Below are 24857 nucleotides of genomic sequence, written 5' to 3' on the forward strand. Positions count from 1 at the left end.
TTTACTCTACAGTCCCCAAGACATGATCAGGGATAATGTTCAGTACATGTTTTATATCTTTTATCTTTATCCTTAGTTAGATGTGAGCATACTTCATTAATTACCGCATACTACTTCTATTACCAGTTCTCTTAAAGAAAGTCTAAAGGGGGAGCTTTTCATATTTTACCTTATTTTATGTTATAGAATATATACGCTCCCAGGGGTTAAACAGATAGTTTATGTCCAGGGCTAGTACCTAACAGAACAGGATGGTTACTTATTCTATCAATGCACTTTAAAGATCAAATTCAGGATTTCCGGTGGGGGGCGCTCCAAGATGGCTGCCTTTCTTTGAAGCTCAGAGACACTTGGTGAAAGAAAACCCTTTTGCAGCCAGGATCCATTGCTATCCACGCCTCTCTTGACAGCCTTGTGTCCGAGAAACATAGTGGATAGAGAAACTATCATCTCCTCTCCCACGGAAGGCATATTAAAGGAAGAAGCCTTTTGGCGCAGTGGCGGGTCTTCAGCCGCCACACTGTACATAGTAATTATTGCATTGCAATGGAGCTGTGGGCACAGCTACTGAATCCACTAACTCCTACGTTTTAAATGATGGATACAGGAAATGATCTTACTGGACAGATAAAAATAATTTTCCTGCTGGCACTAGAACGCCTGGTCCAAAACTATAAAAAATTACATGAAGCGGTTCTGGCGACTGGGGTCCTGTAATGTGGACTCTACCAACATGAAAAACTGCTCCTCGGCACCCGAACCGCAGGACTCGCTCGCTATGGATCTGAGGGGGCTTCTCAGATCTGCCTGAAAGACTCTTGCCTTGCGACATGGAAAAATGCTTACCTCCTCTACACTCATCCATCATGAGGGCCTTTGAGCCTGAGGGGCTAGCTGCAGAGAGATGGGACATCGAGGTGCCAGCTGTATCAGGCACATTGCATGATTTCTCTTCACTGTTTGTTGCACAATATCAGTCTCCTATTGAGCTGCTTTATCTTGTATACCAGACAAGATGGCCGCCGGACTTGTGTTGTGTAACTAGGATCACCATACCTGAAAAGATACGGCATGGACTAAGTCTGCTGAAAGTCGATTTGAATTGTCGCGGAGCCGCTATTGCTGACTGTAGGAAGCGTCATGAGACCCGTTTAGATATGGGAATAGGCTGATCTGGATGTCTCCTCTGTGTATCGTAGAGGATTTGCCGCTCTCTGACCCTATATACTTGGACAAAAGTTTATGTGTACTGCTCCATAATCATAACGATGCCTCAATTCTTTAGTTAAAATGTTTGTTTATTAGGTTGTATTCTCTTGTTTATTGGCCTGATTACTGTTATGTTATGGAATTCAGAACCATCAGACCATCCTCCTTAGTTAAGGAACTACTTCACCATGAACACACCGGTTATGTATGTTTCACAATATATGAATCTGCTGATCTAGGCTATGCATATAATTCATTGCTGGATCACAGACGCTTTCTGATTTAAATGAACTCTTTAGGGATAATCTGAACGCAGCACTCATATAATCATCCTACATAACATACTGTAGATAGTTTTTTTTTAACACATTGGTTCTGGAACTCAGGCTCCAAGCGTTATAATTCGGTTGCTCCAGTTGGGGGGTTAAAGCAGCAACCTTACCGGAAAATGTATGGCAGGTACTGTCTATAATGTTCTTTTAGGGGCCTATTTATTATGTGTCTGTCCGACATGATCCGATCAGCAGATCATGTCCGACAGACATCGCTGAATGCAGAGAGCAATACGCTCTCCGCATTCAGCATTGCACCATCAGCTCTTGTGAACTGCTGGTGCAAAGCCGCCCCCTGCAAATTCACGGCCAATCGGCCGCTAGCAGGGGGGTGTCAATCAACCCGATCGTATTCGATCGGGTTGAATTGCGGCGATGTCTGTCCGCCTCCTCAGAGCAGGTGGACAGGTTATGGAGCAGCGGTCTTTAGACCGCTGCTTCATAACTGGTGTTTCTGGCGAGCTTGAAGGCATACGGAGCTTGATAAATGGGCCCCCATGTCTGGATTGGCTGAGTTCTTTGTAATTTTATTTGTTAATTTTTACGTTAGTTTGTTTAAAGTATTATAACCCTTGACACTGCTATTCATATTGTGGTAGTTCTACTATTAACTCTGTTAGACAGGACAAACGCAGTTTACAGAAGTTGAACTTGATGTTTACTTCCTATGTAATCTCCCATTATCTGTTTAGATTAAAAACTTTACTAAATCCCCTTTGGAACTTTTGAAGAACTCCCTTTTCAATCCCTATATTTTATGAAAATCTGACTATTTTAGGTTGAGTTTAGTTAAAGGGACAGTCTACACCAGAATTTTTATTGTTTTAAAAGAGAGATAATCCCTTTATTACCCCTTTATTACCCATTCCCCAGTTTTGCATAACCAACACAGTGATATTAATATACTTTTAACCTCTGTGATTATCTTGTATCTAAGCCTCTGCAAACTGCCCCTTTATTTCAGTTCTTTTGACAGACTTGCAGTTTAGCCAATCAGTGCCTGCTCCCAGATAACTTCACGTGCATGAGCACAGTGTTATCTATATGAAACACATGAACTAACACCCTCTAGTGGTGAAAAACTGTTAAAATGCATTCTGAAAAGAGGTGGCCTTCAAGGTCTAAGAGATTAGCATATGAACCTCCTAGGTTAAGATTTCAACTAAGAATACCAAGAGAACAAAGCAAAATTGGTGATAAAAGTAAATTGGAAAATTGTTTAAAATCACATGCCCTATCTGAATCCTGAAAGTTTATTTTGGACTAAACTGTCCCTTTAAGTTAAGGTACTTTACTAATTAAAAAAACAAAAAACCCAGCATTGTGGTACAGGTATATAGAACATTTTCAACCTGTTGAACACTCTAACATTTACAGCTGCAAATAAGCCTGTTTTTTTCATATAGGTGCGAATATATGTTGCTTCTTATTATTGATTTAACATTTGTACTCTTATGGTTACCTTTTAACGCATCCTGCGAGGTGCGATACTGATACGCAATGTATGAATGTACCCTTTGTTGGATATAAATAACATTTTTTTAAAAATCAAATTCAGTCAACTTTCCTGTTATACAAAACTCTTTTACTTAGTAACAAATATATCCACCATCAAGCAGTCTACCTTGGATTTTATTCTGCTTATAATAGACTTATGGCCCAGAAGGGGCTTGACAGCTCTCCTTTCCCGTAGGATTACATAGAAAATGTAATACCCTTAGACTATATATCATTATACTCTTGCCCAAATCTATAGTCAAACATTGGAACTTACAACCCTCTTGAATTAAGTGTATCTATTTCACTACCTTTAGCATACTGTTCTGCACCTGAGTGTAACCTGGTTTATCTTTTTCACAAGAACCGCTAGGCCTTAGGTTAAGTCTTGGATGAAGTTACATATTACATATTTTACCCTCTATAATGGTAAATAGAATAGCCCCTTGGGCATTTTCCTAGTTCTAATGTTTTGGCCAACGGTAGATTCGGCATGTAGTGAATTTTAATGCCTCTTTCTAACTCTATAGAAGTATTCTGACTTAAACTGAAGACTTGCAATCTGCTTGAACCATGTAAACTATCATAATATTTTTTAGTATTATACTGACAGCATAGATTTCATCATTATATTATATGGCTCAGTTGCATAGGGAAACTGCTCAGCACCTCATTCTGCTATCCCATACCTTTCGAAAATCTTTTATAAACATAGATTTGGGCACTGTTCAGTCAGACTGTTACTCATGCTAAGTCTCTCAGTATTAATCTTGATAGGACTGGATACTCCTTGTTTGTCTGTTTGTTTGTTTTGTTTGCTTGTTTGATTTGTGTGTTTGTATTTTATGTTAAGTTTAATAATGTTAAAAACTCCAATATTGTAGTACAAATACATATCTATTAGAACACTCTTCGACCCATTGAAAATGATCAAAGTTACATATATGCCAATGTATGACATCGCAATTTATTTTATTGTTATATCTGCCTTTTAACTCACCCTGAGAGGTGGGCTGATGATGCAATTTGTATTATTGTACCCTTTATTGCTCATAATTAAAAGTTTAAAAAAAAAAGACCGCTATTTGAAATATACTCTCTAGAGCATGGTTCTTTAAACTTTTTTTCCCAAGACCCAGTGCCATGATACCACAGACCTTGGCGACCCTATTTTTATGCTTGGTCTGAAAATTTGAGAAGTATTGTACAACAAGATAGCTGCAATTTTTGGCAAAGTGACTAAATTGTGTGTGTACTTGTTTCCTGATTATAGTCAAACTTCTCATACAACACACACCCCACATACACTATAATATAACACACACACAACATAGACTCTCATATAACTCACACACCACATAGACTCTCGTATAACACACATATCACATAGACTCTCATATAACACACACACCACATAGACTCTCGTATAACACACACACTACATACACTTGCATATAAAACACACACCACATATAACTCTCATATAACACAAACACAATACACTCTCATATAACACACACCACATATAACTCTCATATACCACAAACACCACATACACTCTCATATAACACACACCACATAACTCATATAACACACACACCACATAGACTCTCGTATAACACACACACTACATACACTTGCATATAAAACACACACCACATATAACTCTCATATAACACAAACACAATACACTCTCATATAACACACACCACATATAACTCTTATATAACACAAACACCACATACACTCTCATATAATACACACCACATATAACTTTCATATAAGACAAACACCACATACACTCTCATATAACACACACCACATATAACACAAACACCACATACACTTTAATATAACACACACACACACCACATACACTCTCATATAACACACACACACTCTTAAAACACACATACCACACTCTCCAATAAAACACACACACCACACACTCCCATACAACACACACACACACCACACACTCCCATAAAACACATACAACACACACACCACACACTCTCATACACACACCACACACTCTCATACAACACACACACTACACACTCTCATACAACACACACACCACACACTTTCATACAAAACGCACACCACACACTCTCATACAACACACACTCCCATACAACACACACCACACACTCTCATACAACACACACTCCCATACAACACACAACACACACTCTCATACAACACACACACTACACACTCCCATACAACACACACACCACACACTTCCATATATCAGACACACCATACACTCTCATATAACACACACTCTCAAATTATACACATATACAACCCACACACTCTCATGCATCAGACACACTCGTACAACACACACATCACACACACATTCTCATACAACATAGATCACACACACTCTCATACAACACACGCATAAGTCGCGACCAAGTAAACATGGTGTTGCGACCCAGTAATGGGTCCCGACCCGTGGTTTGAAGAACCATGCTCTAGAGGGCACTGGATTATTAAAATCAAACTGTGAAATAAAAAATCACAATGTGCAGATCTTTCTGTGTGGTCACTCAGGCTATGAAATTTACAGTATGTTTACATAGATCATATGTTATTTTTATATATTTAAAGCACACAAATGCTATCAACATAGTTAAAAGGACACAAACCCCATTTTTTTTTTTATTTCATGATTCAGATAGAGCATGCAATTTTAAGCAACTTTCTAATTTACTCCTATTATTAATGCAAATGTGCGCTGGTATTACAAGTTAGCTGCAATGTGAAAGCGACCTCATGTTCGCATTGCATGGAAACATGGTGCTCACAAGAGCGCGCTTCCATTTGCTCCAACGGGAGCATCGTTCTCATGCTGTTAGACAAGACATGAGAACTATCGCAGCGAAGGTGGTAAGTCTCGCAGCGATGGGCACCATATTGTAAATATATATGTATATGAATATTTACATATATATTTATGTGTTTATTTGTATATATACACATATTAACAAATAAATATATATGTATAAAAGCATATACATATATATTTACTGGGAACACACATTCCCTGTAGACTGCTATGTAAAGGCACTTGTCAGTGCCTTTTTATTCTAACCCCCCACAACCGCCAACTTGAAACCCTCATAACTGCTTTTTTTTTTATTTTAAATGCTACATTTTTTTTAATAAAAAAAAAACATTCTTTATTTTGCAGCCAATTGGGGTTTATTATGAAAATGAACCAAAGGTCACTTGTAATGGCTGGTTATTTATTGCGTGCCCATTTAAATTAGCTCTCCACTTGTAATCTAGCACTATATATTTTACAGAGTGTTTAATTTCCCCCTAACTCTGAGATTGGCACGTTGTGCACAACCCTCCACTGATAAATGTGTTTGAACCATGAGAAACACAGAGAATTGAGAATTCTGATTAGCCAGAAATACACTTTCTTTTTTTTTTTCTTTAAGAAATCAGGACATTTTCCCCCTAACTTAATGGTGCCCAGTAAATGCCAACAAGACAAGGTCTTCAGGTCATAACCAAAGGCACAAATGGGAGAGGCAACAACACAATGATGAGAGAGAACAGCCCTTGCTGAGACAAAAACAAATGCTGTGTTCTATGACTCAGACAATCCCGCCCAGTGGAATTAGGAGAAGTTTTTTCCAGTGACTCACATAAGAGATCATGTGTGAAAACAAAAAAGTAGTTCTTAATAAAGCTGATATTGAAAGGACTGTAAAATAGTCAGCCTAGGAATCTTATAGTTTAATTGCTAAGATTTCTTCTCTTTGGTTGAATCCTGGACACTGGTGACATTAACTGACCATTTTAATTCTTTACTAAATTCCCCCCCCCCCCCCCATCATCTTTTTTAAGTCCTTGACTTTTTTTTTTACAACCTAGTTGCCTTTCAGTTTGTTCATCATTCATGATTCATATAGAGCATGCAATTTTAAGCAAATTTCAAATTTACTTATATTATTCTTCGTTCTCTTGCAATCTATATTTAAATAGCAGGAATGTAAAGCTTAGGAGCTGGCCCATTTTTGGTTCAGAACCTGGGTTACGCTTGCTGATTGGTGGCTAAATGTAGCCACCAGTAAGCAAGCGCCATCCAGGGATCTGAACCTAAAATGGGCCATCAAGAGAACTAAGAAAAATTTATAATAGGAGCAAATTAGAAAATTGTTTAAAATTACATGCTCTTTCTGAATCATGAAAGAAACAATTTGGGTGTAGTATCCCTTTAATCCAACACAAAAACTAAATACAAAGCTTAGTTGAAGCAGTAGTGGATTGATCCCCAAAGTGCTTTGTATTTTGTGCATTTGTTGGTCTACACTTTCATGCCATATCTTGTTGTTGTTGTTTTTTGTGTAAAAAATTTGCTTTCGCTCACACAAGCCAAAAAACAATATCTGTGACCTATGTTTTCAAAATGCTGCAGATATCCTAAACCAGCTATTTGTTTTAAAGCAGCTGCTGGGCATCATTGGACAATCACAATTTTACAGAAAAGCAAGAGGTATTTAAAGGGACAGTCTACCATAGAATTGTTATTGTTTTAAAAGATAGATAATACCTTTATTACCCATTCCCCAGTTTTGCACAAACAACACAGTTATATTAATGTACTTTTTACCTCTGTGATTACCTTGTATCTAGGAACCTTCTGACAGCCCCCTGATCACATGATTGTGACTGTTTATTATCTATTGTCTTAAATTTAGCATTGTATTGTGCTAGATCTTAAATAACCCCCTGTGCCTGAACACAGTGTTATCTATATGGCCCACGTGTACTTTCTGTCTCTTTGTATTGAAAAGAGATTTATAAAGCATGTGATAAGAGGCAGCCCTCAAAGGCTTAGAAATTAGCACATGAGCCTACCTAGGTTTAGTTTAAACTAAGAACACCAAGAGAAAAAAGCAAATTTGATGATAAAAGTAAATTGGAAAGTTGATTAAAATTAAAATTCCTATCTGAATAATGAAAGTTTAATTAATACTAGACTGTCCCTTTAAAATAATTTTAAGCGGAAATTAAAGGGGCATTGTACTGTGCATCATCCCACCCTATAATATATACCCAATTATGCATTTTACCTACTGGGGTTTATTAAATTGTTTACTAATAGCTCATTACCTCTATTTTATCTTTTTAAATAGTTGCTTTTTGCCTGTTGAAACTACCACCTATAATGAACATTGCAAAACTACAGTATTCATATACAATTAACTCTTATCAGTTCCTTGCCGGAGTACGTTCTCCATTTAAAGTCTTTTTTTTTCTTTCATTTGATGCCCCTCTAGATCATCAATTAAATGCTTGCGGAGTCTTGCCCATATCTACCAATAGAGTTGTGAGACAAGTATTTGTCATCTAGTAAACAAATGATCACGGAAAATAAGTTGTTTACAAACATAAATTCTGTTGTTTCAATAGCATTTTAAACAACTTTATCTTAATTTTTTCATGTAATTTTTTTTTTTTTTTAAATGTCATTGCCGCTATGTCACGAAATGTCATGAAATGATAGCTGTTTTTGAGTACTGTCCATGAATCATCAGCAAATGTGAATACATTTTGTTTACTGCAGATTTGGGACACTGGTGGACAAGAACGTTTCCGCTCTTTGGTGTCTACATTTTACAAAGGCTCAGATGGGTGTCTGCTAGTGTTTGATGTCACAGATAAGGAAACTTTTGAATGTCTTGAGCTATGGAGGACAGATTTCTTAGACAAGATCCATCCACCCGTGGATAACTTCCCAATTATTGTACTTGGAAATAAGATTGACATCAACGACCGGCAGGTAGGAAATATATTTAGACTTTAGACTTTAGAGACCTTAGGCCGTACCTCTATGGACCTTTCAGCAGTTTTTTATAGTTTAATGCTTGTAAAGAATTAATTGTTCTTCACTTAAGGAGAAATTAGCTAAATTGTCTTAAAATGCCAATATTGACATTTCCACTGACCACCTTAACTACACCTCTGGCCCTGCTAGCCCTGATCTAAGGACTTCTTCTGGATTACTCCTCTCCAGCTCTGATCAACTAAACCCCTGCACAGACTCCAATCTAACTGTCCATGCATGCCCTCTTGCACTTCTTTAGAGTAACAATGCTGGCAGGCATGTATTATCTGATGTGTTCCCAGCTTTCACTAATAAAGGATCATGATTTGTCTTCTAAGCTGCTGGTCCTCCATATTGATTTGACCACCATTACAAGGATTCTTAAGCGTGACCTTACCCAACTGAAGTTAACCCTAAATGCAAATGATCTGCCCCCCAAAACTAGAAATATATTTATAACTGCAAACTGGTCCCACTGCTATAAACTCTATCCTGCTCCACACTCTCTATGTGATACCTCTTATTAGCATTCCTTACCATCTCCAATCATACATTACACATGATCCCCACATTAAATTTAAGAAACCCCCTCCACTATACACCCACAGCAAATCCAAGCTAAAATCAAAGAAAAAACAATAAATGTACTGTCAACGTAGGCTAAGTCTGTGTTGCAGATTGTGAGGTCTCTTGATATGTTGAGGCTCCTGGGTTTTACAGTTTCTTGGATATCAATATTATTTTTGTCTTGCCATTCAGGTTTCAAAGGAATCAGCGGTTTCTTGGTGTAAAGAAAGAGACGTTATGTATTTTGAAGTCAGCGCCAAACATGGCACCAATGTGGATCTTGCCTTCGAAACACTTGCACAGAAAGCACTATTACACGTAAGTTTTTTTATCTGTACACATGTATGTTGTTTATTTTATCAATGTGAAGGTGTTATTGTAACAAGAGATGAGAAATTAAAACTTGGTCAAATTCCTTAGGATATCAAATATCTAAATATGTTTGCATTGTGTCGGAATGATCTCTAAATGCCCTCATGTAGAGCCCTTATGCAAACTCATTCCTTTTGAACACGTTTTTCAAACCTTGTTAAAGTTGACATATTTTTTTTTATTTTTTTTATAACAATGTACTTTTCCAACTAAGGCAAAAGTGATTAATAATGGCATTTCCGGGTAAACATACAAGCACACATATTGGGTAATGTCTATGTCTAAGGGCCCTAGGCCTCCAACACTTTCTTCCTGTTTATATTTACTGATGTCACCAATAGCATGTGTATAATCAATGACCCATAAAAATTAACTTGCTTTAACATGCAGCCTTGTTTGTTCCACATATACCATAAGAGTGAAAATACTACTTCACAACTGTGTGAAGGAACCCCTAGGCAACTTCTTATTTTGCTTCATGGCAAATCTGGCAGTACAGAAAGGCTGCTTATTGTTGCTTATTAGTCTGACTAAATGGTGCTGAGGCCATTCTACCAGATATTAATTGTATATACAGTATAACACAGATCAACAAAAAACAGTTGACATGATGTTTGAACAAATTAAGGATATTTTTGGGGTTCTGACATTGACTCCAGTTTTTGAGACAATGGATACCCCTCAAATTATGATTTTACCCTAATACGAACTGTGGCTGCTGACATATGCAGTAGCTTTTGGTCTATCTTTTTAATCTGTAACACTGTTTTTATCTAATGTAATCTTTAATCTATATTATCTTTAACATTGTTTTGCAAGTTTATCCATTGCTTATAATTTCATATTCCACCAGAAGCTTGAAATGTTTTTTATTGTACAACGGTAACAGCTACACATCTCTTTCAATTGCTCACTCAAAAAAAACTTAAACAAGAATGATAAAATATTAACATGGTCTTGCAGACGCTCTGCTATCATAAGCACCAGTGGTCTATTTGTGTTGATTTAAAGACAGTGAACTTCTTGCTTGGGTATCAAAGTGGATACACAAAGTACCGTTGTTTTATCTGTGTGTGCCATAGTAGGGCAAAGCAAAATCATTGGTAAAAAGTGGCATGGCATTCAAGGGAAGACATGACTGTCAGTGCAGTGAACATCATTAAGAAACCATTGGTTGACAATATGGTCTGTTGTGTCTTGTTTAATGTAGCACATATATGTTATGTAAGGTGCGTGGCAGCGCATGCGCGCAGTGATCTGAGTAGGTTCGCACACAGAAAAAGACAGGCTGCGCATGACAGGACAGTGAGAGAGCTGGAGCGCCTAGCGTGCTGAAATCCACACAGAGCAGGAAGTGCTAGAGGCAGCGGCGGCAGCAGATCTCCTGAGCGCATTATCTGTTTTATCAAAGGTAAACCGGTGTTCTAAAGTTATGCGTCTACCCGTAGGAATGTGTATACTTCGTCACTTACTCCTTACAACAGCTGATGAGGAATTATGTGGCACGCGCACGTTACTGGTTACAACATCACAATGAACAAGCGGTCTGTCATTGGATTTTGTAACCAGAAAGGGTACTGACATTGTATTGACTAACATTGTGAGATGCGGTAGGAAAATATATTGAATATGTCTGCTACATACTATATCCCACACCTCCTCCCTCACACTATATCTCTGGTGCTTTTCTATTCTCTGATCCTTGTTCATAAACTGTCTACATTTGAAAAAAAGTGCACAGCACGATGTAAAAAAAAAAAACATCTCACAGGACGTGGAAATAAAAAAACGCAGTTTCTGAATTCCTCTAACCTAAGGAGCTGCGCTGAGCTCTTGACCCCTTGCTATATTTCTTTATTTCCACATCCTGTGAGATGTTTTTTTTACTTTTTTTCAAATGTAGACAGTTTATGAACAAGGATCAGAGAATAGAAAAGCACCAGAGATATAGTGTGAGGGAGGAGGTGTGGGATATAGTACGTAGCAGACGTATTCAATATATTTTCCTACCGCATCTCACAATATTAGTCAATACAATGTCAGTACCCTTTCTGGTTACAAAATCCAATGACAGACCGCTTGTTCATTGTGATGTTGTAACCAGTAACGTGCGCGTGCCACATAATTCCTCATCAGCTGTTGTAAGGAGTTTGGGCCTCTAGCGCATGCGCAGTGAGCGCCACAAGCCTCCACCAGCTGATTAAACGTCACCGGAAGTGACGCAGTATACAAAATCCTATGGTAGACGGATTACTTTAAGACACCGGCAGCCGCGCACCTCAAGTCATTTCCCTTCACTTTAGGTTGGAACTACACTGTCCATAATGCTGCATTGTATTACGTATAGTGAGCGCGTGAGACACAGAGCAGAGAGTTACAGGAACTGGTGGTATGCAGGAAAAAGGCTGAGATGTCTGCGGCTGAAACAATGTTATATGGGTAGAAACAAAAAAAGAGGTGAATAGAGACATGACATGTGGTGGGTATAGAGGGTAGAGAAAGATGGACACTCAAATTTGGATTAGGAAACCGACGTGGAAACATATTGTAATAAAAACGGGAAAAAGTGATAGACACAGGGAGTAGAGATAGGGACTCATACACTTTTTTTAGAGAAATATAGAGACTTGAGGGCTGAGGTTTTCAAATCTGACCTCAGGCCTCCCTAACAGGGTAGATTTTCAGGATATCTGAAGTGGAACATAATCAGCTGATTAGTAAACATGGTTATTAACCTGCTCTAACCCAAGGTAATCCTGAAAATCTGTCCTGTTAGGGAGGACTGAGGTCAGGTTTTAAAACCCCTGGTCTAGAGGGAGTGAGAGTAATAGAGACCCGAGGAAGAGTCATAAGGGAAAGATCTATAGAGATCAGAGAACAGAGTAGAAAGATTTGCTGAGATCTGGGGGAAGAGTAGAGAGAGAGAGAAAGCTGCAGAGATCTGGGGGATAGTAGAGTACTGGCCCCTGGGGCTATGGGTGCTTTGAGATATTTGTCTGCTCAGAGAAGTAGTAGCTCCGCACAGCTGTAAAAAAAATTAGAGGGAACATTGGTATGTCTATTAGTATTTTCTGTTATATAACTAGAGAAATGAAGCTATAAAGCACAGTCTAGTGACAATGGATTTTGTGTTTTTTCTTTGTAGCTTTAAAATAGTTTTGTCCAAATGGTTATGCCTGAGACCCAGTGCCATACACAAGATGTAATCAAAACACCACTATTACCCCATCTGCCAATTAATTTACCATATTGTTCATAGTATAAGAGACATCTGTTTTCATACAGCTATGTTTGTACGTTACTGCAATGTAATTATTATCACACTACTCGTTCCCAAATTAAAAGGCAAAATTATACTTTCATGATTCAGACATTGCATGTGATTTTAAACACCGGTACAATTTACTTCTATTATCTAGTTTGCTTTGTTCTCTTTGCATTATTTGTTGAAAATCATACTTAGGTAGGCTTAAATGCAGCAATGCCCTACTGGGAGCTAGCTGCTGATTGGGGGCTGTACATATATGCCTCTTGTGTTTGGCTAACCCAATTAGGGCTTCTAGTAAATTTGATAATTGAAGTACATTAGAAAGCTATTTAAAAATGTATGCTCTATCTGAACCATTAAAAAAAGTGGTTTCATGTCCCTTTAAGGCAGTGGTCTCAAAGTATGGACCCTGGGTCATATGTGGCCCTCAGGGTAGTTTAATCTGGCCCTCCCTTGTTTATTAGGTAACATTAATTTGTCCCAATCAATTTTTTGATGTTTTATACAGGCACTGACAAGATAAATATTAAGACAAGCATGCATTGTCCAGTATAGACTCCCATTATGCACTGCTTGGATAAATGTCACTTTTTATTCAGTTCCAGAATGATCACTTAACTTGGCTCTCACAAGATAAATATAGACTGTGTATGTCTATTGTGGACTACAGCTCCTACCATGCACTACTACTTGGTTAAATGTCACTTCCAGTTTCTAATATATCCAGTTCCAGAGCACTCACTCTGTTCAAGTGGCCCCCATGGGAGAAGAACACTTAGCTAGTGGACCCCCGGATGCAATGAGGTTGAGACCCCTGCTTTAAGGGAATAAGATGCTCATATTCATTGTAGGTAAACTGTTGCTTATGTGCTGATTTCATGAAATAAAGTACACACTGAGTGTACACAACATTCCAGAGCTGTGGAACAGTTAGAACTTGTTGGCAACATTTTGATACAAATTATATACAGCGGTAGCAAAGTGTTTAATAAACCATTAAATATCAATAAGCAAATTATATTCTAAACACCTCCATATTGTGTTTCTGAACTGAGAGAAATATTTATTGGTTTTAGAGAAATCTACATTTTATAGTGTATATGTTGGGACCATATCTCCAGCAAAAACTATAGTGCCATCTTGTGGTCAGGAATGCAAATTACAATGCTTTTAAATATACATATGAATTGTACTAAACAAAATTCAAAAGGGTATTTCCAGCTTCACTAGATCCTATTTTATAGTTTATTCACTAAAAGAAAAAAAAAAGAAAGAAAGAAAAGGAAAGCAGGGCATTTTAGTGAATCAGCTGCACAGAATTTCATATAAACTGAAGCTGGAGATGACAGAGAGAACTCAATGAAACCCTGTTCCTATTACTGTTCCTGTTATTAGCACTGCCATCTAGAACTCTTTTAAATGGATAACATTCTTGCAGAACTGTTTCCATATAGTGCTCCCGACATGTGCACATCCCTGAGCTTACCTACCTGCTTTTCAACAAAAGATACCAAGGGAACACATATAATATGATAATAGTAAATTAGACAGTTGTTTATTTAGTTAATTGTAATAATTTTATTTAGATTTATTTTAATTATATTTAAGTTAGGGGGTGTTAGGGTTAGGGTTAGACTTAGGTGTAGGGGTTAATAACTTTATTATAGTGGCAGCGACGTTGGGGGCGGCAGATTAGGGGTTACTAAATGTAGGTAGGTTGCGGCGACATAGGGGGCGGCAGATTAGGGGTTAATAAATAAAATGTAGGTGTCGGCGATGTTGGGGGCGGCAGATTAGGGGTTCATAAGTATAATGTAGGTGGCGGCGGTGGCGGGAGCGGCAGATTAGGGGTTAATAATATAATGTAGGTGTCGGCGATGTCGGGGGCGGCAGATTAGGGGTTAATAAGTGTAAGATTAGGGGTGTTTAGACTCTGGCTTCATGTTAGGGTGTTAGGTGTAGACATAACTTTTATTTCCCCATAGGAATCAATGGGGTTGCGTTAGGAGCTTTACGCTGCTTTTTTGCAGGTGTTAGGTTTTTTTTCAGCCGGGTCTCCCCCATTGATTCTTATGGGGAAATTGTGCACGAGCACGTTTTACCAGCTCACCGCTAACATAAGCAGCGCTGGTATTGAGATGAGATGTGGAGCAAAATTTTGCTCTTCGCTCACATTTTTGCGGCTAACGCCGGGTTGGTAAAAACCCGTAATACCAGCGTTGTCTGTAAGTGAGCGGTAAGCATAAACTGCTCGTTAGCACCGCACAGCCTCTAACGCAAAACTCGTAATCTAGGCAAGTGTTTTTAACACCTATCATGCACTAATAGACTTATGAATTCACTTGCTTCCCTTGCTTAAGAGTACATTTTGTTACTGGCTTATCTTGCAACAACATTTATAAATGTGTAGATCACATGCATTGCATTTTATACTCATTTTTTTAATTAAGTGCTGGGTAATTTTCTGTAGAAGCTATAACAATTGTTATTTCCTAGCAATAGCATAAAAAGTATTTTAGGGCTTTAACAATACCAAGGGAATGCCAGGATCTGTAAACAGCTACCCATGTACTCCATTATAACTAGAGGGTTGTGCTACCAAAAGCTTGGAACTAGAGGGTTTGAGATAGCTGTGATAAATAAATATACATTTTATAGGTAATCTCATCACTAATAAACCTGCTGATTTACAATGCAGTTAAATATGTTTAATCATTTTTACAAGTCCTCTTATTAAAACAAAAAGTCTTAGGTGAAGGATGATGATTCAGATGTTCCAATCTTAATGTATTTTATTAATGGTTGCAAATAGCTGAAAGGAATTCAAACTTACATTACTAAAGCAGAGTGGAGAATCAGAACAACTTTTTCACTTAAAGGGACAGTCTACACCAGAATTGTTATTGTTTTAACAGATAGATAATCCCTTTTTTACCCATTCCCTAGTTTTGCATAACCAACACAGTTATATTTATATATTTTTTACCTCTGTGATTATCTTGTATCTAAGCCTCTGCAGACTGCCCCTTTATTTCAGTTATTTGACAGACTTGTAGTTTAGCCAATCAGTGATGGCTCCCAGGTAACTTCACGTGCATGAGCACAGTGTTATCTATATGAAAAACATGAACTAACACCATCTAGTGGTGAAAACCCTGTTAAAATGCAAGGTCTAAGAAATTAGCATATGAACCTCCTAGGTTAAGCTTTCCACTAAGAATACCAAGAGAACAAAGAAAAATTGGTGATAAAAGTAAATTGGAAAATTGTTTAAAATTACACGCCCTATCTGAATCATGAAAGTTTTTTTTGGACTAGACTGTCCCTTTAAAGGACCATTATACTTGACATTTCAAGAACAAAATTGTGCTTGTTTCACTTTCTGCCAGGGAGGTTTGGGTTAATACTTTTAGGCAATATATGTAAGCTTTTGTTTACTTCTACTTTTTTTTTCTATAAAAAGCTGTTAGGGACAATTAACCGAGCAAAGTGCTCAGAGGGTTTATAAGTAATGATATAACATATATATATATTTAATTTATCACAGTTATCTTATATCATCTGGTTATGCTTCTGGTAGTGCAGCAATCTGTTCTTTGCTTATTTAATGCATTGTTTAGTATAGGAGGTTAGGTAAAGTAGTTTGGTCTATTTAACCAGTTTGACCTAGTGCAACATTCATATTATAGTCCTTTCACAATTATAAATTAACAACCTGTACTTACAACTCCTGCCCAACACTGTAATACTGCTACCCAAGACTGTACTAGAGATATTACCTTCTCACTGCCTACCACTTCCCAGATAAGAAAACTTCTTGGGGCAATATTGTTGTGGATATTTATCATAGCCCCAAAGAATACAGTTCGAGAGACATTGAACTAATTATTTTACTATTCATTTAATAATCGCCTTTCTTTAGTAATATCTAACAGTTGAACCTCTCACCTTCCAGCTGGTCACTTTTGCATACCCCATTGCTTGCTGGCATAATTCTTTCTAAGCAGACATAAGACCTCTCTGTGCATGATTCCCACAAATGTTCTAGAATATGGTGTTGCATTTATTTCCATTGGGCCAATAACATTTGTGTTCTTTTGTTTCAGTACCAGGAGAATATAGATAGTTGTCTCACTGACTCAATCAAGTTAACTCCAAGGGAGAAATCTGATAGTAACACATGCTGCTGACCAGATATATACATCTGCAACATCTGATCTAGAAATACATCCAGGAAATGGGACAAAGAACTCTTGAGAGCCCTCCGCACAATATGATACTGTGATATAACAGATATTGAGTGGATGAAATTTTTATAGTTTTCTAGAACACCAATAAGGGATAAGACTGCATTTTCAAAAGAAGCAAACTTGATATGGATTCTCTGTAAAAACTTTTTTACTTCTTTTTTTTATGGTAATTTTCCATTTTCTTAGTTAAACTGGGAAAGGATTGTTATATTGTAATTGTTTTAAGTGGATCGAAATAAATCAATTGAGACTCTAGTCTAAATTCAGTAAATATGGAAGTATGTCTTCAGAAAGGAAGTTCTGTCCAATTCCTGGGTTTTTCTATAGAGCGTATATACACTGAATTGAGAGATATTACTCCATAGTAAATATGCTCCTCGGAATAGCTTAGGAATTGGAGAATTTTTGTCTCACTGTAGACACAGATCTATTCTCAGTGAATCTAGGCAACTGTGCCTATATAATGAATATTTTTATTGGACAATGAATGGTATGAAATATATAGAAAATTATGTTTTATTTCTTTAATAAAAACAATCTAAATCTGTCCAAGAGTGATATATTTAGACTGATATTGCAATAAAAACAAGAGTTTCACAAAATTTGTCTTTTAATATAAATCTGAGGTGTTTGAGTCGTATACTCCAAATATTATCACATGGGAGGGATTATGTTGCTTACAATGTTCCCCAGATTCCTCCATTCCTAAATTCTTTTAGAGAATAAAGTCCATTTAGGGCTAAATCTATATATCTATATATTTTTGCTTTTCCTTGACTTCAACTTAAACTAAAGGGACACTGAACCCAATTTTTTTCTTTCATGATTCAGATAGAGCATGCAATTTTTCAGCAACTTTCTAATTTACTCCTATTATCAATTTTTCTTTGTTCTCTTGCTATCTTTTTTTTAAAAAGAAGTCATCTAAGATTTTATTTAGTTTAGAACTCTAGATAGCACTTTTTTATTGGTGGATGAATTTATCCACCAATCAGCAAGAACAACCAGGTTGTTCACCAAAAATGGACCGGCATCTAAACTTACATTCTTGCATTTCAAATAAAGATACCAAGAGAATGAAGACATTTTGATAATAGGAATAAATTAGAAAGTTGCTTAAAATGTCATGCTCTATCTGAATCACGAAAGAAAAATGTTGGGTTCAGTGTCCCTTAAGCTAACTTTCTACACTTTGAGGCAAGCATAATGTTAGATTTTTTACAATCTACTGTATATGTTATGGACCATTTTATATACTGTTGTATGTATATATATATATATGTATGAATGTATGTAGGTATACACAGTATATATATATATATATATATACACACACACACACACACACATTATTTATATACACACACACACATATATATATATACACACACACATGGTGTAGTAAACATGTTTTTTCTCTTTTTTGTATTTAACTGCGAGATTAAACTCTGGTGTTAATTTTTCCCATTTAAAAGAAAACCACCATGGCACAAAAAATGATGCACAGCTTCATAACTCAATCTAATTTTGTTTATTTCTAATAAAAAATGTTTAGAATGTCCAAAAAGGTAAAGACAAAAATATATGGACTCTGTGATATTTATATTTTATTTATAAAATATAAATCATATTTAAAATGTATTTTCTTACTATTTTTAAGAAAACCAGAAAGGTAAGATATAAAAGAAATTGACATCACAAAAAAAGCCATGCAAAAAAATAGGATGTATCATGAAACAATGGTTAAAACAATAAAAAAAAATTTCATAAATGCAAATGAAAAAATTATATGTACAGGATAAACTATATGGCAGTAGTTTTGCATCAATACTTTTAACAATGTTACAAATTGTGTGAACATTGCTGCTATCTAGTACTCAAAATCGTGTAAGATTGCTAAAGGGACATGAAACCCACATTTTTTCTTTCATGATTCAGATAGAGCATGGGATTTTAAACAACTTTCCAATTTACTTTTTTTATCAAATTTGTTTCATTCTCTTGATGTCTTTTGTTAAAGGAGCAGCAAAGCACAACTTAGGACCTAGCTGTAGATATTTGTTGAACCAATGACAAGACTGCTGCCATATAGTGCTTCAGACAGGTGCCCGCTCCTGAGCCTACCTAGGTATGCCCTTCAGCAAAGGATGCAAACTAAAAAGTAAATATACTAAATGAGAAAGGTTTTATAGTTTTAAAATTATGAATGAAACATTTTGGGTTTCATGTACCTTTAATTAGCACCCATGTACTGTAGGCAGTAAAGGCCAATAAACATCTCAGAAGACCCAGGAAAATCAGTAAGAAACCTGTGAAACAAAGCTACTTCCATGGCGGGAAACAAATGTTACAATGAATCGGAAAAAACATAATTTATGTAAGAACTTACCTGATAAATTCATTTCTTTCATATTAACAAGAGTCCATGAGCTAGTGACGTATGGGATATACATTCCTACCAGGAGGGGCAAAGTTTCCCAAACCTTAAAATGCCTATAAATACACCCCTCACCACACCCACAAATCAGTTTAACGAATAGCCAAGAAGTGGGGTGATAAGAAAAAAAGTGCGAAGCATATAAAATAAGGAATTGGAATAATTGTGCTTTATACAAAAAAATCATAACCACCACAAAAAAGGGTGGGCCTCATGGACTCTTGTTAATATGAAAGAAATGAATTTATCAGGTAAGTTCTTACATAAATTATGTTTTCTTTCATGTAATTAACAAGAGTCCATGAGCTAGTGACGTATGGGATAATGAATACCCAAGATGTGGATCTTTCCACACAAGAGTCACTAGAGAGGGAGGGATAAAATAAAGACAGCCAATTCCTGCTGAAAATAATCCACACCCAAAATAAAGTTTAATGAAAAACATAAGCAGAAGATTCAAACCGAAACCACTGCCTGAAGTACCTTTCTACCAAAAACTGCTTCAGAAGAAGAGAATACATCAAAATGGTAGAATTTAGTAAAAGTATGCAAAGAGGACCAAGTCGCTGCTTTGCAAATCTGATCAACTGAAGCTTCATTCCTAAACGCCCAGGAAGTAGAAACTGATCTAGTAGAATGAGCTGTAATCCTCTGAGGCGGAGTCTTACCCGATTTAACATAGGCAAGATGAATTAAAGATTTCAACCAGGATGCCAAAGAAATGGCAGAAGCTTTCTGGCCTTTTCTAGAACCAGAAAAGATGACAAATAGACTAGAAGTCTTTCGGAAAGATTTAGTAGCTTCAACATAATATTTCAAAGCTCTAACAACATCCAAAGAATGTAACGATTTCTCCTTAGAATTCTTAGGATTAGGACATAATGAAGGAACCACGATTTCTCTACTAATGTTGTTGGAATTCACAACCTTAGGTAAAAATTCAAAAGAAGTTCGCAACACCGCCTTATCCTGATGAAAAATCAGAAAAGGAGACTCACAAGAAAGAGCAGATAATTCAGAAACTCTTCTGGCAGAAGAGATGGCCAAAAGGAACAAAACTTTCCAAGAAAGCAATTTAATGTCCAATGAATGCATAGGTTCAAACGGAGGAGCTTGAAGAGCTCCCAGAACCAAATTCAAACTCCATGGAGGAGAAATTGACTTAATGACAGGTTTTATACGAACCAAAGCTTGTACAAAACAATGAATATCAGGAAGAATAGCAATCTTTCTGTGAAAAAGAACAGAAAGAGCAGAGATTTGTCCTTTCAAGGAACTTGCGGACAAACCCTTATCTAAACCATCCTGAAGAAATTGTAATATTCTCGGAATTCTAAAAGAATACCAAGAAAAATGATGAGTAAGACACCAAGAAATATAAGTCTTCCAGACTCTATAATATATCTCTCTAGATACAGATTTACGAGCCTGTAACATAGTATCAATCACAGAGTCAGAGAAACCTCTTTGACTAAGAATCAAGCGTTCAATCTCCATACCTTTAAATTTAAGGATTTCAGATCCGGATGGAAAAAAGGACCTTGCGACAGAAGGTCTGGTCTTAACGGAAGAGTCCATGGTTGGCAAGATGCCATCCGGACAAGATCCGCATACCAAAACCTGTGAGGCCATGCCGGAGCTATTAGCAGAACAAACGAGCATTCCCTCAGAATCTTGGAGATTACTCTTGGAAGAAGAACTAGAGGCGGAAAGATATAGGCAGGATGATACTTCCAAGGAAGTGATAATGCATCCACTGCCTCCGCCTGAGGATCCCGGGATCTGGACAGATACCTGGGAAGTTTCTTGTTTAGATGAGAGGCCATCAGATCTATCTCTGGAAGCCCCCACATTTGAACAATCTGAAGAAATACCTCTGGGTGAAGAGACCATTCGCCCGGATGCAACGTTTGGCGACTGAGATAATCCGCTTCCCAATTGTCTACACCTGGGATATGAACCGCAGAGATTAGACAGGAGCTGGATTCCGCCCAAACCAAAATTCGAGATACTTCTTTCATAGCCAGAGGACTGTGAGTCCCTCCTTGATGATTGATGTATGCCACAGTTGTGACATTGTCTGTCTGAAAACAAATGAACGATTCTCTCTTCAGAAGAGGCCAAAACTGAAGAGCTCTGAAAATTGCACGGAGTTCCAAAATATTGATCGGTAATCTCACCTCCTGAGATTCCCAAACTCCCTGTGCCGTCAGAGATCCCCACACAGCTCCCCAACCTGAGAGACTTGCATCTGTTGAAATTACAGTCCAGGTCGGAAGAACAAAAGAAGCCCCCTGAATTAAACGATGGTGATCTGTCCACCACGTTAGAGAGTGTCGAACAATCGGTTTTAAAGATATTAATTGATATATCTTCGTGTAATCCCTGCACCATTGGTTCAGCATACAGAGCTGAAGAGGTCGCATGTGAAAACGAGCAAAGGGGATCGCGTCCGATGCAGCAGTCATAAGACCTAGAATTTCCATGCATAAGGCTACCGAAGGGAATGATTGAGACTGAAGGTTTCGACAAGCTGTAATCAATTTTAGACGTCTCTTGTCTGTTAAAGACAGAGTCATGGACACTGAATCTATCTGGAAACCCAGAAAGGTTACCCTTGTTTGAGGAATCAAAGAACTTTTTGGTAAATTGATCCTCCAACCATGATCTTGAAGAAACAACACAAGTCGATTCGTATGAGACTCTGCTAAATGTAAAGACTGAGCAAGTACCAAGATATCGTCCAAATAAGGAAATACCACAATACCCTGTTCTCTGATTACAGACAGAAGGGCACCGAGAATCTTTGTGAAAATTCTTGGAGCTGTAGCAAGGCCAAACGGTAGAGCCACAAATTGGTAATGCTTGTCTAGAAAAGAGAATCTCAGGAACTGAAAATGATCTGGATGAATCGGAATATGCAGATATGCATCCTGTAAATCTATTGTGGACATATAATTCCCTTGCTGAACAAAAGGCAATATAGTCCTTACAGTTACCATCTTGAACGTTGGTATCCTTACATAACGATTCAATACTTTTAGATCCAGAACTGGTCTGAAGGAATTCTCCTTCTTTGGTACAATGAAGAGATTTGAATAAAACCCCATCCCCTGCTCCGGAACTGGAACTGGCATAATTACTCCAGCCAACTCTAGATCTGAAACACAATTCAGAAATGCTTGAGCTTTCACTGGATTTACTGGGACACGGGAAAGAAAAAATCTCTTTGCAGGAGGTCTCATCTTGAAACCAATTCTGTACCCTTCTGAAACAATGTTCTGAATCCAAAGATTGTGAACAGAATTGATCCAAATTTCTTTGAAAAAACGTAACCTGCCCCCTACCAGCTGAACTGGAATGAGGGCCGTACCTTCATGTGAACTTAGAAGCAGGCTTTGCCTTTCTAGCAGGCTTGGATTTATTCCAGACTGGAGATGGTTTCCAAACTGAAACTGCTCCTGAGGACGAAGGATCAGGCTTTTGTTCTTTGTTGAAACGAAAGGAACGAAAATGATTGTTAGCCCTGTTTTTACCTTTAAATTTTTTATCCTGTGGTAAAAAAGTTCCTTTCCCACCAGTAACAGTTGAAATAATAGAATCCAACTGAGAACCAAATAATTTGTTTCCCTGGAAAGAAATGGAAAGTAGAGTTGATTTAGAAGCCATATCAGCATTCCAAGTCTTAAGCCATAAAGCTCTTCTGGCTAAGATAGCCAGAGACATAAACCTAACATCAACTCTAATAATATCAAAAATGGCATCACAGATAAAATTATTAGCATGCTGGAGAAGAATAATAATATCATGAGAATCACGATTTGCTACTTGTTGCGCTAGGGTTTCCAACCAAAAAGTTGAAGCTGCAGCAACATCAGCCAATGATATAGCAGGTCTAAGAAGATTACCTGAACACAGATAAGCTTTTCTTAGAAAGGATTCAATTTTTCTATCTAAAGGATCCTTAAACGAGGTACCATCTGACGTAGGAATGGTAGTACGTTTAGCAAGGGTAGAAATAGCCCCATCAACTTTAGGGATTTTGTCCCAAAATTCTAACCTGTCAGGCGGAACAGGATATAATTGCTTAAAACGTTTAGAAGGAGTAAATGAATTACCCAATTTATCCCATTCTTTGGAAATCACTGCAGAAATAGCATTAGGAACAGGAAAAACTTCTGGAATAACCGCAGGAGCTTTAAAAACCTTATCCAAACGTATAGAATTAGTATCAAGAGGACTAGAATCCTCTATTTCTAAAGCAATTAGTACTTCTTTAAGTAAAGAGCGAATAAATTCCATCTTAAATAAATATGAAGATTTATCAGCATCAATCTCTGAGATAGAATCCTCTGAACCAGAAGAGTCCAAAGAATCAGAATGATGGTGTTCATTTAAAAATTCATCTGTAGAGAGAGAAGATTTAAAAGACTTTTTACGTTTACTAGAAGGAGAAATAACAGACAAAGCCTTCTTTATGGATTCAGAAACAAAATCTCTTATGTTATCAGGAACAATCTGCACCTTAGATGTTGAGGGAACTGCAACAGGCAATGGTACATTACTAAAGGAAATATTATCTGCTTTAACAAGTTTGTCATGACAATTATTACAAACAACAGCTGGAGGAATAGCTACCAAAAATTTACAGCAGATACACTTAGCTTTGGTAGATCCAGCAGGCAGTGATTTTAGGTAACACTACCAATCTGGTTGGATATTTTTACCATATTAACAGAACCAGAAATCACTAGGCTACCCTAAGTTGTAAATTTAAGCAGTGCCATTAGTATCCCCCCTCTTTTTCCTTTAGTGATTTTCCTGTAGTATCTTCTGGCTCAGATGCAACGTGAGACATCTTGCAATATGTAAGAGAAAAAACAACATATAAAGCAAAATAGATCAAATTCCTTATAAGACAGTTTCAGGAATGGGAAAGAATGCCAAATATCAAGCTTCTAGCAACCAGAAGCAAATGAAAAATGAGACTGAAATAATGTGGAGACAAAAGCGACGCCCCAAATAAGACGCCCACATTATTTGGCGCCTAAATGCTTTTGGCGCCAAA

General features: G+C 37.2%; 1 protein-coding gene across 2 annotated transcripts in view; it reads left to right on the forward strand.

The window, feature by feature from the left end:
- RAB7B (RAB7B, member RAS oncogene family) overlaps positions 1 to 17954 on the forward strand; it is a 168010-nt gene extending 150056 nt beyond the window's left edge. For both annotated transcript variants that reach the window (XM_053706602.1, XM_053706603.1), the window contains 3 exons: positions 8635 to 8850; positions 9655 to 9780; positions 17209 to 17954. In XM_053706602.1, coding sequence (XP_053562577.1) covers positions 8635 to 8850; positions 9655 to 9780; positions 17209 to 17292 — 426 coding nt within the window. In that variant the 3' untranslated portion in view covers positions 17293 to 17954. The remainder of the gene's footprint in view (positions 1 to 8634; positions 8851 to 9654; positions 9781 to 17208) is intronic.
- Positions 17955 to 24857: the final 6903 nt, after the last annotated feature.

Source organism: Bombina bombina, chromosome 3 (genome assembly GCF_027579735.1).
Source record: "Bombina bombina isolate aBomBom1 chromosome 3, aBomBom1.pri, whole genome shotgun sequence".
Lineage (NCBI taxonomy): Eukaryota > Metazoa > Chordata > Amphibia > Anura > Bombinatoridae > Bombina > Bombina bombina.